The sequence below is a fragment of the Cetorhinus maximus genome, chromosome 12 (genome assembly GCF_964194155.1).
Source record: "Cetorhinus maximus chromosome 12, sCetMax3.hap1.1, whole genome shotgun sequence".
Classification (NCBI taxonomy): domain Eukaryota; kingdom Metazoa; phylum Chordata; class Chondrichthyes; order Lamniformes; family Cetorhinidae; genus Cetorhinus; species Cetorhinus maximus.
In genome coordinates, this window is record NC_135890.1 from 107,299,367 (window position 1) to 107,314,255 (window position 14,889).

The 14,889-nt window shown below is 44.5% G+C and overlaps 1 protein-coding gene across 1 annotated transcript in view; it reads left to right on the forward strand.

Moving 5' to 3' along the window:
* The window catches only part of LOC144688011 (2'-5'-oligoadenylate synthase 3-like), a 60,400-nt gene that overhangs the window by 9,956 nt on the left and 35,555 nt on the right, over positions 1–14,889 (forward strand). Inside the window, exons 5-11 of the mRNA XM_078554664.1 lie at positions 1,113–1,245; positions 1,697–1,967; positions 6,367–6,518; positions 8,397–8,462; positions 10,922–11,098; positions 13,304–13,604; positions 14,706–14,878. Of these exons, the coding sequence (XP_078410790.1) occupies positions 1,113–1,245; positions 1,697–1,967; positions 6,367–6,518; positions 8,397–8,462; positions 10,922–11,098; positions 13,304–13,604; positions 14,706–14,878 (1,273 nt within the window). The remainder of the gene's footprint in view (positions 1–1,112; positions 1,246–1,696; positions 1,968–6,366; positions 6,519–8,396; positions 8,463–10,921; positions 11,099–13,303; positions 13,605–14,705; positions 14,879–14,889) is intronic.

A 14,889-nucleotide genomic window follows, 5' to 3' on the forward strand; every position in this document is an offset into this window, starting at 1 on the left:
CGGGCGTTGGGGGGGGCGATTCCCTGAGTCGGGGCTGCACGCAAAAGAGCACAGAAATCTCCCAGTGGCATGGAGCTGCCTCAGGGAGATTAAGTTCGAAGTGAAAGTTTTTATTTGAGATAGAGAAAAATTTTTCAGACGTGTCCACTCATGTGACAGTGTTACATGAGCTTGGACATATTTATTAAGTGTTTGAAAATGTTTTATTGAATTAATAAATCCTTCATGAAACCTCATCCTGCCCGTGGATGAGGGTTCATGATAAATGCGAAGGCCGCATTCTTAACAACTTTAATTACTTTCTTAATGGCCTTAATAGGCCTTTGAGAGTTTGGTGGGCGTGCAGCTGATGCGGCTGTGCGTCCGCCAAACTGAAGATCTAAATGATGCGCGGTGACATCGGGACGCCCGCCCGACGTCACCGCACATCATTTTACGCGTCAGGCAAGCGGGCATCACCCCCACTCACCGACCCGAAAATTCTTCCCATAGTGATGGCTTCCTGCTAAGTACAGAGTGGAGCTGCTGGCTATCTATGCCTGGGAGTAAGGCAAAGGGCAGGAGAGAGTCAGCACAGCTGAAGGGCCCCAGCCAGTCCTTGAACTGATCTGCAGATATCAGCATCTGTGTACCTACTGGACCAAGTAGGTGACCACCTGAACGCCAAATGTAAGGTTGGACAGGCAGCAAAAGATTTAAATCAATTAGATTGTTAATGGCCTTAATAGGCCTGTTAATTGTCGGTGGGCGCACTGCCAATTCCTGCACGTGCCCACCGCAAATATCATGCATCATTTTATGCTCGTTCAGGTCGGGTGACAAGCGAGAATTCCTGCCCTAACTTTCTGTGGAGAGTTTAACTTATAAATAAACACAAATATAGCAATTCCTTCAAATACACAAGTTGGCTGACAGTGAAACTACCGACAGAACAACACCAATCATCCAGCAATTTATGCTGATTCCAAACTCATGGGGTTTCTCTTTCCCAGCGTGAATTGCTGGGTGATTTCCACAATAATAACAATGAGCGCCATTAAACTTGTCATTATTTTGCCAGCAAACCCCGGCCTATGGTTAATAATTGTTTTTGGAACAGTTTTCTTTTTCAGGCCAATAATTCTTGACCCAGCTGACCCAACTGGAAATGTGGCTTTGTCTGCTGGATGGTATGTCATGGTGGATGAGGCTAAGAAATGTCTGAGCGTGCCATGTGTCTGTCACGTTCGAGCATGGGACGTCCAGGTAAAAAAGTTTTAATAAATCATAAAGTTTTGATACAATATTTCGGCCAACGGGTGTGCACTGGAGCCAAAGTGCGCCCGCCGGCAATTAAGACTATTAAGTAATTAATTAACATAAATTTTTCACTGCCTGCCCAACCTAATGGCTGGCGGACAGGCGAAAAGGCCAAGCGGCCTTTGTATTTTTTTTGGAAACCTTATCCACAGGCGGACGAGTTTTCCAAGTGCAAATAAAAATAAAATAAAATCTTTAATTTTTAAATAACAACATGTCCCTGCTTATGTGGTAGAATCACACGTGGGGACATGTTTCAGTATATTTTTAATTTTTATAATTATTTTCTTTCATATCTCTTACGGCTGCCTCAGGGATATTATGCAGCATTCACTCCCGCGTATTCGTGAAGTTCACACCCTTCCTGATCACTCTCCTCCCCCCCCCCCTCACACAGGCTGCGTTCTTTGATGCAAGGCTCCATCTGGTCACCACAACGTCAATGCAGATACGCGTCAGGACTGCAGATGGGTGTGACCTGACACTTGACGTATCCGCAACTGACAAGGTTTTGAGCCTGAGAAATAAGATTGAATCTCAGGAGCCCCTTTCATCGAGCCAATACTACCTGACCTATGGATCGATATCATTAGAAGACGGCCGCACACTGGAATCCTACTGCATTAAGCAACGTTCCAACATCACCATCAACTTACGTCTCCGTGGAGGCAAGGAGACTTGAAAATTAATCATGAAACTAATGACTATAAAGTGAATTTCACTATTACATAATACCAACTGAATTGAATTAGAATTAGATTTAACCATACATACATACTGCATATTAATTCTTCCTGTGTCAGAGAATACGTACAAATTAAATAGAATTTGTATGCAAATGAGATCAAACTTAAGGAAGATTTAGAGTGGATGTGATCCTCTGAATTCTGAAACATGTTTAAATATAGTCATTGAAGAAATGGCAATTAACTGGAAAACAATCATTTACATTTATTTTACATTATGTATTGGCAGCAGTTAATAAATAAAGCTTCTTTAAATTATTATCGATTATTTGACTGATTCTATTCACATAGATCATGGATTCATTTGCTTTAATTAGCTGTTATGAATATTTTAAGTTTGCTTACATACTAAGGTACGGTGAATAGATTTGTGGAGTAAATTGGATGTATTACAATAACCTTAGTATCACAGAGTTGAACAGCTCAGAAGGAGGCCATTAGGCCCATCATGTCTGTGTCGCTTCTTTCAAAGAGCTATCCAATTATTCATATTCCCTTGGAAATTTCTCCTTTTCAAGTATATATCCTGTTTTCTTTTGAAGATTACTGTTGAATCTGTTTCCACAATATCGCAGTAGATTAACTATCTAATGCTGCACAATAAAGATCTTTGATAATAGTGAGCTGATCAATCAGGGCCATAACTCATTGGGTGGAATCCTCCAGTCCTGTTGGCAGTGGGCATCATGGTGGGCGTGAGCAGACAATATGGCAAGAAGGCCAAAAATTGGTTTTACGTCATCATGAAACCAGTTTGCAACCATCCGCTCCACCCCCAATGGCGGGGCCGCGTTTCCCGCCGCCACACATCGGGAACCTAATTTCAATACTTTAGCCTCTCATTATAAGCTCTGTTTACTGGAATCATTCCCCCCACACTGGATCATCCAGGCACCATCACACTGACATGTTTCACAACTCTACATAAGTAATGTGCATCTGGCGAGCTGCACTGCGCTCGGGACTTTGAAGTTTTTTGCCTACCTTGCTTAGGGCAACACTTGTGGTCATCAGTGCCAGGCTTTGCAGGCTACACCACATCTCTTTTAGGGGGTGCTCACGGGCAGGTTTATAGCTACCAGATCTGCCGTAAGGCGGAGGTGGCTTTTCAATGGCTGCAGGACTTGGGCTTGCTTGGGGGAGGGGGAGAACTCAGACAAGGAAAGAGGCTGATGGGCGAAGGCTGTACTGGGGAAGGAGGGTATCCAGGGATACGTGTGGGGCTACACGTTGATCAAGATGGTTAGGGCTGAGGAGGCAGTCTCCAGAGGAGATGAGGCCAGGTGGAAATGTGAAGGTCTGTGTGAGAGAGTGAGTGGTGATGTCCCTTGAGCTCGCAGTGAGTGAGATGCCGGTGAGTGTGTGACTGCCTTGTGAGTGTGAGAGTTTAGAGCGATAAGATGGTTGCCTTACCCTGGTGGCACAGATCAGATCATTCATCCTCTTTCTGCACCGGATGGCCAACCTCACCTGAGCTGCATTGGCACTGACCACCACTGCCAATACCTCCCAAGCCGGAGTGGTGAGATTGGTGGACCTCCTGTGGCCAGAGTGGGAGAGTGGAGGACATCACGGTGGGTCTACAAAACGCATTCCATTCACTGAACTCTTCATGGGTTTCAGGGCCATGTCTTCACTGGAGCAGTCCTGGGCTGCAACCATTGAGGACTGTGTGTGCGGCTGCAGTTTAGATATGGCACCAAGAGTGAGGAAGTGGTGAGGTAATGGTGTGGCAGGCGATTCATAGGCCACACACCAGCGAGACAGCGCGTTTCCTGTGGCTGCTTATTTTAAAAAGGCGGGAAGCAGAAGATATGGCACGAAAACCCGCCATTGCGGCCAGCAGGTAAAATGTCAGTTTTCACACCCACCACTGCACTTAGTGCAAATCTGGGATGATTCTGCCTATTCATTAATAAGATTTGCCTCTGGGTTTCCAGATCATATTTAGTGAATAACTAACCTTTTACTTCATGCCTATAAAGGCTTTCCTGACTTTCTCTTGCTCACCTTGTTGGATTTAACGTAAAGGGTTTCACCTACCGGTCAATCATTCTCTTACCTTTAATTTTCAAACAAAATGCAAAATACTGCAGATGCTGGAAATGTGAAAACGTGTAGAAAATGCTGGAAACACTCAACGCGTCAGACAGCATCGGTGGACGCAAGTGTCCACTTTGGTTTCTGACCTTCTTGTGAAAGTTGACAATTGAAAGCTATGGCCAAGAGCAGCCTTTAACAAGGACAGGACATAGAGAGGGGGAAGAATAGAAATACAATGATAAAAAAAAACAGGAAATAGTTAAATGGCAGAACTGAGAAAAGGATGAGACCACAGGAGATTTAACAAGACATATGAAAGACAATTGTGGAAAACAATCTTCTGTTATTCATTCACAGGACGTGGGTTTCGCTGGCTAGGCCAGCATTTTTACTGGCCATCCCTAATTGCCCTAGAGTAGATTATGATGGAAGGTCATTGTGTTGAAACGTTAACTCTGTTTTTCTCTCTCCACAGATGCTGCCTGACCTGCTGAGTATTGCCAGCATTTTCTGGTTTTATTTCACATTTCCAGTATCTGCAGTAGTTGCTCTTGTGGAGAGGTGTGGATAGTATGTGAACAGTTTTCAAAAATGTGAGGATAAGGCAGGTAGAAAGGGAAGCACAAAAAATTCACAAAGTACAGATGCAAGCAATTGGATTACACACATCGTACTGATCTAGTGTCACCTGTTTCTGAACTTTTGGGCAATCGATACAAGGGCAACGTGAGGGAGAGCTTTTTTCGACAGCAAGATGGTGATGCACTGGAACTCACTGCCTACCAGGATGGTGAACGCAGGGGCGATCAGTGATTGTAAAAGGAAATTGGATCAGCAGTTGAGGGATATAAACTTGGAGGGCTACAGGGATAGAATGGGGACTGACTGGGTTACTCTACAATGAACCAGCATAGACCTGATGGGCTGAATAGCCTCCTCTGCGTCTTAATGATCCTAAATCTATATTTAATATTGCTTCCCAGTTACAAGGATAGAATTTGTATCTGGCTGTGATTAGGTTGGTATGTATATATTTCTTGTATTATTTCTTTTGTCACTAACTTCATTGTCTATATGTTTTCTTGTAGGCATTAAACCTTTCCACTGAACTTTCAATAAAATCTGCAATTCTGCCTTCACAAGGTTTGCATTTTCACACTAAAACCATGTTTTGGGTTGGCTCTCACTCACTGTGCTGCACATCCACCACATTCAAATAATACAATCACTGTGTTACGTTCTAGAATCGCCATGGTGCAAAAGTTAGGATTTTCAAGCTCAATTGACCTGGTCCTCAAAGACTCCTTGGATTGGCCTTTTGGCAAGCTGATCAAAACAATGGGCTCTCAAATAGGATATCAAAGTGGTACCTCCTACAATGTTCACTCCCTCAATACTAGACCCTAGTCTAGAACAGTGCTTCCCAAACTATCTTCCAATTTGAGCCTATTTGAACACGTGAAATTTAACACGATTCCAGATACAATAAAAACAAAACAGCAATGAAGCTGCGTAGTTACATTCAGTACCTAATTAGTAAAGTTGGCATATTATATAGATCATATAATACATCTTATAAAAATGAAAACCTGTGCTTGTAAAGTACTTTGTAAAAATGTTATTGTTTTATGTACTCACCTTACTTTGTTACTTCAGCTGTACTGCTCCAGCTCATGGGCCTTGGCTAGGAAGCAGCAGAATTACAGGTTAAGGGTCTTGAGGTGGCTGATGTTGGAGTCCAGGTTGTTACACAGCACCATGGTGATGGAGTTGCACTCAGCCAGGCCACCAGGCTCATGGTTGGCGATGGATTTGAGACACAGCGAATCGGCCATGGGCAGTAGTCACTGGCTTATAGGGGAGACTGAGTGACAAACAGGGCAAGGGCAGTGCCGGATGCTGCCTGCGTCTCAGTGCAGTTGCTGGGCACAGTCTTAGAGGAGGGGGGATATCGATCTGGGCTTCACACTGGTGGCGTTTTCAGCAATGACCCTGAATTTCTGCAGGGGTTTTTCCAGTCTACGGTGGGAGATCCGTAGACTACTCAGTGAAATGGTATAAACAGCCACTTTCAGCCTTTTCGCTGTGGGTGCCACTGGTCTTTTGCTGGTGAAAAGCACATCACCCTCAGCTTCAGGGTTTTATCTTTTATCGTTTTGAAAATGTGCTCTCACTTTGGATTCTTGGTCAGTACATGGCAAATTGGACACCTACTGTGTGAATGGCAATGCATTCACTCACGTTACAGAAAGTTTCATCATCTGACTGTTGTGTCCAGCATTGGGCCACTGCCTTCAAGAGACGATGAGAGAACTTGAAGAGAAGAAGGAAGAAGAAACAAACATAAGCTCCACAGAGACTGTCAACGGTCTACAATTCATGATGAAAAGCAATGACCCTGAATTTCTGCAGGGGTTTTTCCAGTCTCCGGTGGGAGATCCGTAGACTACTCAGTGAAATGGTATAAACAGCCACTTTCAGCCTTTTCGCTGTGGGTGCCACTGGTCTTTTGCTGGAGTTAGAACATCAGGTGATGAAAACTACCACACTCGCGCCCCCCCCCCCCCCACCCCCCACTCAACACCATCAAATTTAATCACATAAGATCATAGGAAATAGGAACAGAAGTAGGCCAAACGGCCCATCAAGCCAGCCCCACCATTCAATAAGTTAATGGCTGATCTAATTGTGCTTTTAAGTCCACTTTCCTACCTGCCTTCCATAACCCTTGACTCCTTTGTCAATCAAAAAATTGCCTTGATGTGATTATCAGGTTAGGATTTGTGTTAACATTGGAGTTTAGCTGGAACAATGGGGTTTCCTTTCTGCCAGGTAGTCATCGATCTGGGATGATCCAGGGCAAATCCTGTCACTTTTTATTGTGAGATATTGAGTTAAACTGATTAACAATCAATCTGGTAAAATGGCTAGCATCTGGAGGTTTGGTGACAATCTCACTTCAATATACATATACATCCCTCACAACCCCATTCGCTAGTTTGTGAACTGCTGGTCTAAAATATGTGCTGAAGCTTTCTGACACGATGCATCTATGGCACATCTACTACTGAAATACAGCCTGAATAAATTACATTAGCCTGAGCAATTCTATTATCATTCATTTTTTAATTCATTTATGGAATGTGGGTGTCGCTAGCTAGGCCATCGCTTATTGCCCATCCCTAATTGCCCTTGAGAAGTGGTGGTGAGCTGCCTTCTTGATGCACTGCAGTCCATGTGATATAGGTACACCCACAGTGCTGTTAAGGAGGGTGGAGAGTGGGGGACATGCTGGGCCGTACAATTCTGCTGCTGCTGGTGGCCCACAGAGCCCTCTGCCCAATCTTGACCTGTTCGAAATCTATCCCATTTAGCAAAGCGGTAGAGCCACACAACACAATGGGGTCTATCCTCTTTGTGATGATGGGATTTTATCTCCGCATGGACTGTGCTGTGGTCACTCCTACAGCTATTGTCATGGAGAGTTGCATTGGTGGCATGTTGGTGATGATGAGATCAAGTACACTTTTCCCCCTCATTTTAGCTCCCACACCACCCAGTCTAGCAGCTATGTTCTTTAGGACTCAGCCAGCTTGGTCTGTGCTGCTGCTTCCGAACAGTGAAGTCCCCCACCAGGATTTCCCTCAGAGCTTCCTCCAAATGGTGTTCAACATTCAGCAGGAGTTCTCCTTGTCCCTGTCATGCCATGAGACTTCATGGGGGTGCTGGAGTCAAGGTTGACGACTCAACCATATACCACTGTGCCTGCAGGCCTGACGGATCTGTCCTGTCCGTGGGATTCGAGGTTCCCTGGAGCATTAGCCTGGGTCGTTGGATTACTAGTATAGTGAAAATATCACTATGCCGCCGCCTCCCCTGTACAAAGCTTCATTCTTTCAGGCCTGTTGCAGTACAACCAATTTTAATAACTTCGCTTTGTTAACGCAAGATTCCTTTTTTATTAATTTACTAGTCTCCATGTTACACACGATTGTCGTCTCTAAACTGAATTTCTTTAATGTCTTTCGCTTTTTTTCTTTAATGTCCTTCCTGGTGAGTTCCTAAACTTCATCCTCCATCCGTATAAAGTGCAGGTAATTGTTTTCAGCCAGAAATTATAGTCAGTCTTTTATATAACGATTGCGTAATCCAAATGAGAGGCGGGGGTAAATCCACCCTGCTGCCTATGTCATTGTAGGAACCTCCCCTCTCAAACAATGTTCACACTGCAGCGGCAGATTGGGAAATGCCTGGAGAGAGAGCACGGAAATCGAAACTGAACCAGACAGTCGCAATCCCGGGGAATAGAAACTTACTACATCCTCTGCAGTTTATGAAACCTCGGCTCGCATATCGATCTCTGCAGCGTCAAAGGTGAGTTACTTACGGTTTGTATGTGTTCAGTTACCATTAACCTTGTGAAAAATTTCCAGGTAAATATGTTAAATATTTATCTTAAATGATAATTCTATTGGCAACATGCCTTGGGGTTGACGCCATCAAATCGATTGGAAGGTTGTTTACTTCAAAACTTTTGAAAACTAAACTGTCAGCTGAGCTGAGTTGGAGATCTCTCACCTGAGTCAGAATGTAGTTTCTCCCTCCAGGGACTTGAGCACAAAATATCAAGGCTGACACTCCAATGCAGTCCTGTGTAGGACTTTTTTCCCTCTATCCTTTCGTGGGATGTGGGCATCGCAGGCAAAGCAACATTTGTTGCCCTTCACTAGTTGCATTTGAGCTGAGTGGTTTGCCAGGGCATTAAGAGTCAACCGCATTGCTGTGGGTCTGGAGTCACATGCTGGCCAGACCAGGCGAGGACAGCAGATTCCCTCCCCTGAAGGACATTAGTGAAGCAGATGGGTTTTTATGACAATCAATGATTGGTCACCATTACTGAGACTAGTTTTCAATTCCAGATATTATGAATAACCCTGGGCCTCTGGATCACTAGACCACTGACACTATACCACCACATCCCCCGCGTGGGTAGGTCAACATTTACCTTGGGTTCGATGCTGTGTCTGAAGGAGAGTAGACATTTATTCAAAGTTATCTGTGTTTTCAGTGGTATCATTAGATTTGATGTACTTTCTAATCTTTATTCCCAGCCATGCCTGGGAGGATGCATTCACCCACTCTGTGATGCCCACTCATGTAGCAAGTGCCTGGCATTTGACAGTTGGTTGCTCTTTGCATCAAACAGGATCACTGTCTTTTGTCCTGTTCTATGCTTGACCCTGCGCTCTGAGGAAAGATCATCAACCAGAAACACTGGCCTGAATTTTTCAGGTGGCGGGCGGGCTCGGCGGGCGTGGGCAGTCGCAGAGCCAATCACCACCTGCGATCGGCTCCACGCCGCCATTTTAGGCAGGCGGGCCAATTAAGGCCTGCCCAGCGTAAGACGCGAGCAGCCGCGCTCAGCGCTACCTGTGCGGGTGGTGGGGGGGGAAGGAGGGAGAGCCGGGGCCAGCGGCCTTTCGCGCATGCGCGAAAACAGTGCTTCAATCTCCCTGAGGCACGGAGCTGCCTGAGGGAGATAGAAGGGCTTTTGAAATTATTAAATAAAAGGTTTAAAATTTTGTTTAAACATGTCCCCTCATGTGACTGTGTCATGAGATGGGACATGTTTATATATTTATGAAAATGTTTAAATTTAATTCATAAAAGCTTGAGGAAACCTCATCTCGCTCGTGGATGAGGTTTCCTAAAAAACGTGAAGGCCGCTTGGCCTTTTCGCCTGCCCGTCCGCCAACCTTAAGGTTAGACGGGCAGCATTTACAATTACTTTCATTAGTTCCTTACTAGGCCATTTACATATCGGCGGGTGCGTGCCAGAGTCGGAACTTCGCAACTCAGCGCAATGGCGTCGGCGTGTCGGACCTGCCACCGCACTGAAAAATCCTGCTCATTAACTCGGTTTCTCTCCACAGATGTTGCCTGACCCGTCGAGTATTTCCAGCACTTTTTGTTTTTATCATCACTGTCCTTTATTTCAATTTCTGCAATAAAGTCTCCAAAGTCATCAGCGTAAACTTTGTTGCCTTCCTTACTGCACATGTGATCAGTCCATTTGTCACATTGCAGCAACATTCCCTTCAGGAGTAACTATCGGCTCTTTTCGGGCTCTCTGCTCATCCCATTTAACAGCTTGCAGCCAACTGGATTGTGGACCTGATTTCCCCTCGTAAATTTCTATGCGCAGGAAACCCATTCAAATGATGGGAAGGGTGTTTCAGTCCCAAAAATGGACATGACAATCCTTTCCATTGTTGCTTTAAGGGTACATGTGCCACAGATACAGGACAACATGAATTTTTCTGCTCACAAAAGATTGGGGACATTGTCAATGTCTACTGAGTCAACATGGCTACTGAGGCCATACGTAAAGCTGCTAATTGCTGAGACCAACCTGACAACTTAGATCAGGGAGAGACACAAAGTTGGTTCATCAAAGGATCTGTGTGAATAGGACAGGATATTGTATCCCATCTCCTTGTTCCTATACAATTCATGACCATATCTAATGAGCACTGATGTTAATGAGTTCTAACTAGTTAAGCCCTCTCAGTGATTCAGTTGGTCAATGCATTGCTCAGTGTGCTTCTGAACTACACAAACTAGGAAGAACCCAGGTTCATTTCCCAAAGTTAGTCCTGGAATAGAGAGGGAAAATATCCACCAAGGTACCAGTGATCACTGCAGGAAAATACATGAGCAAGTAGATCAGGCTCAGACACTGCAGAGGAACTTGCACTTGTGAAACCATAGCCTGAGGAACTACCTGAGTGGAAGTAAAATTACTAATTCTAATGTTATTCCTTATATTCCAGATGATGGATCTGTATGAGATAGCTCCAAAATATTTGGATACACTTATATCTCATGATCTCCAACCCGACCAGAGGTTCCAGCAGCAGGTGGGCGAGACTATCGACAAGATCTGCACATTTTTAAAGGAAAAATGTTTCTCTGATTACAGCTCTGTTAAAATCATTAAAACAGTGAAGGTGAGTCCAACAGAATTCCCAGCTCTTCAGAAATAGACTAGTAAAAGAATATCACCAATGGAGAACAATCTAGGCAGCTTTGGTGACTCATTAAATAATTGCATTGACATGGTACTTAGTTATTCAGGTTGGGATGGGCTCCAGATTGATTCTGGGTCTTGGCTTGGTTATATAACCTCAAGTACAGCGGCAGGGCCCACAATTTGCCTTTGTGCCCATTGAAAGAGAGATGTAAACTTGCTGCTCCTGATCACTTTTTAATATCCTCTGTGCAATGTGCATCTGTCACGGGGATCAACTGAGGTTGTGACACTCCTCCATTACCAAATGAGCTGGAAAGACCCACTGTCTAGGTTCATGGAGGAGATGGGCACTCAGGTGAGATTCCAAAGTGTTGCGGAGCATGAATCAGTATCTTCAGGAGAACAGGAAAGATTGAGGATTGAGGGGGCAAATTAAAGGAAAGAAAGGAACCAATGACAGAGCTGATAGTGCCCAAAAGTCCAAACAGAATTCTTATATAAGGCTGAGGATGTGTAAGTTCTTTCCATCACTTTAAGCTGCGGGCTCTAACTTCCAACTTTATTGCCTGTCAGCATCAATTTGCCATGATGCCCCTAAAGCCTTTGATCTGCTCAGTGATATCCTCCCCTCCACTTTCAATTCCTTCATCTCCAGTAAACCCTTCACTGACTTGCATTTCATTTGTTCCGCCTACTATGGCTCTATATTTACTCTGTCATCCAAGGAACACCAACATCCATGTACCTGTTGTCCACCTAACACCAGATCTGGTTGGATTATATCAAGCTCTACAAGGACTCACTCTGTAAAAACTGACCACTACTCTAGTATTATCCTGGAAGGTAAAGATAATCCCAGGTTTTTTTCACTCTACTGTCAACTGTCTCCTTAAATGCCTTTCCCAGCCTCATCTATCCTTACCAGCAAGTGGGATGAGATGGATTTTGTTGTCACCAGAGTTCAGCAACCTCAGCTGCTTCACCTCTTCCCGCCAGGCCAAATATTTCCCTCAACTCATCTCCTCCCTAACCCCTTTTATATGAGCCCCTGCTTCTCTCTAATTTTACCTCATCTCCTTCTATGCCCATTCTCTTATCATATTGTACATGATACATACCTCCTGCTTGCAACTCCATTCCTGCCGATCACTTAACTTTGCTTCAAGGTACCTACTTAATGGTAAATAGTTCCGTCTCCTCAGGGACACCTCTTTCAAAATTGTCGTCATCACACTCTCCGTAAAAATCCTCCTGTCCTTAATCTCATCTTGCTGTGAAGGCCTTTGGCTCCTTATTTCCATATGCAAAGTTTTAATACCTGTTCCCAGCATGGGCAGTGCATGCTAATTATTTTTTGTTTTTTTCCAATATGGTGGGCAACACACTTCTGACTCGTAATGAACAAGTACTTCTTGTGCACGATATTGGATGCTTTGGAAACTGTTTAGCACAAGAAAAATAGGCGCTGCACAGATGAAATTCTAGACCATTGTCTCAGGCTGCCACCAAAAATTCAGGACCCTTACAGCCAGCTTCATCCTTCTTCCTGGCAACCTTCTTAAGCTGAACCGGACTGTTTCAACCCCAAGATGAGTTTCTGACTCCTTATTTTCCCCGAGGAACAGGAGTAGGTCATTCAGCCCCTAAAGCCTGTTCCACCATTCCGTTAAATCATGACTGATCTGTATCTCAATCCCTTTGTTCCAAATCCCTTAATATCGTTAATCAATCAATCTCAGTCGTGAAAATTACAATTTACTCGCCACCTACAGCCTATTGGCTGAGTGAATTCCAGATTTCTGCTGTTCTTTATGTGAAGAAGTGCATCCTGGTTTCATTCCTAAGTGGCTCATCTCTAATTTTAGGATTACAGCCCCTTGTTTTGATTTCTCCCCACGAGAGGATCCACCCCATCAAATCTCAATAGCATTTGTAACATTTTGATTAGATCACCCCTTGACCTTTCAAACTCAAAAGAAAATACAAAGCAAACATCAGAATTCAGGCCACCTGTCTCGCCTTTCCGTGTCTGGTATTGGATTTGGCAAAAGATGGCAATGGTGGATAAAGGGCTGACAAGGTTAACATTGAATTTAGGCCCCAGCTGGTGATATGAGAGAGAATGCATTTTTCTAATCATTTCTTTAAAAAGGTTGTGTTGCTATTTCACGTCTCTTTTCAGGGCGGCTCTGCTGGAAAAGGAACAGCTCTAAAAGATCGCTCGGATGCAGATCTGGTTGTCTTCATCAGCCAGTTCAAAAGTTTCCAAGACCAGAAGCAAAACCGGGGTGAAATCTTGGGGGTAATTCAACAGATGCTGAAGGAATTCCAGCAATCTATCGCATTCGAGATCATCATGACAGAGCCCAAAACCTCTCCATCTGGCCTTTTAACTTCTCCTCGTTCCCTGAACTTCCACTTTAAATCCAGAAAGGTGTCTGATTCGATAGAGGTTGATGTTCTACCAGCATTCGATGCTTTAGGTATGAGATATTGAATGTAAATGGTTGGGTGGAAATTAGTTGCATTTAAAAGGAGTTCTTAAATTCAGCTGCTTCTGCTGCTCACCTGCCCCAGCCCCTTGCCTACCAGGCCTCCCCCTTACAGGCCGGCTCCACCATGACCTTGATCACACCATCAGCCTCCAACACCTCTCCTCCATCGGTGAGACTGCCTTCCTCTGTAGAAATGGGACCCATTGTTGGCCCTTTATTTTCCTTAGCATAAGGCTAGATGGCCACCAGAGCTGCATCTTAGGTAACCACCTGCCATGCTGCCAGGAGGTCTGGTTTCAGGCTTCGAGCTGCAGGGATGGGGTTTTCAAGCCCTCGCAGAAATCCACAATAGCAGCTCCCTTTGTAAATGAGACCCATTCATCGAAGAAATATATTCCTGGTGGAAACCTTTTCAAGGATAGAAGTGGAGATGATGACTGGAGTCCAGGCCAGGAAGCGGCCCACATTCCCTATGATGGATTTTACTTCTGCTCTTCAAGAGGCCAGTACACTTCTTCATTCAGTGTACTGGCCTGCAGGGCTGAAATAGGTGTCCAGGGGAACTGGAATGCAGGTGCAGGCCCCCTGAGTCTCTTGTGTTGATGACTATCTTGTAGGCTCTTCACCCCCTCCCCCCCACCTCTGAATAGATTACCCAACCATCTGTGTATGCTACCCCTGCTGAAACGACTGAGGACATTTGGCTTCACAGTGTCTACTTGAAACCTGTCTTTCTCTTTTATTTTGATGCTGTCAGACATATTGTGGTAGAATTTCTGTAGGGCTTGTGCTGATCTCCTGCCATACTCTTGTTGGAATGCGCAAAGCAACAGCATAAACAGCTGCTCCCACTATCTCTCTGATCTTTCTACCAAAGTTACCTTGGGGAAATCAGGAGAACCCTCTGGATATACCAGGCAATGTGTATTTCCAGCAATTTCTGTTTTAATTTCTGGTTTGCAGCATTACAAAGCTTCCTTTTCCTTCTAGCCCATACAAAATGGTCTTTGATCAATCATTAGCAATTTATACTGCATTAAACTGTCCAGTACTGGAAAAATAAGATTTCACCTTTTCATTGGCCTAAAGGTCAGCAAACGTGTTTCCGCCCAGATAGCCAGGTGTATGTTGACCTGATTAATGCCAATGGGATTGGAGGAGAATTCTCAACATGCTTCACTGAACTTCAGAGGAACTTTGTAAAGCAGCGTCCGGTTAAACTTAAGGGCCTTATCCGTCTTGTGAAGCACTGGTATAAAGTGGTAGGTACAGG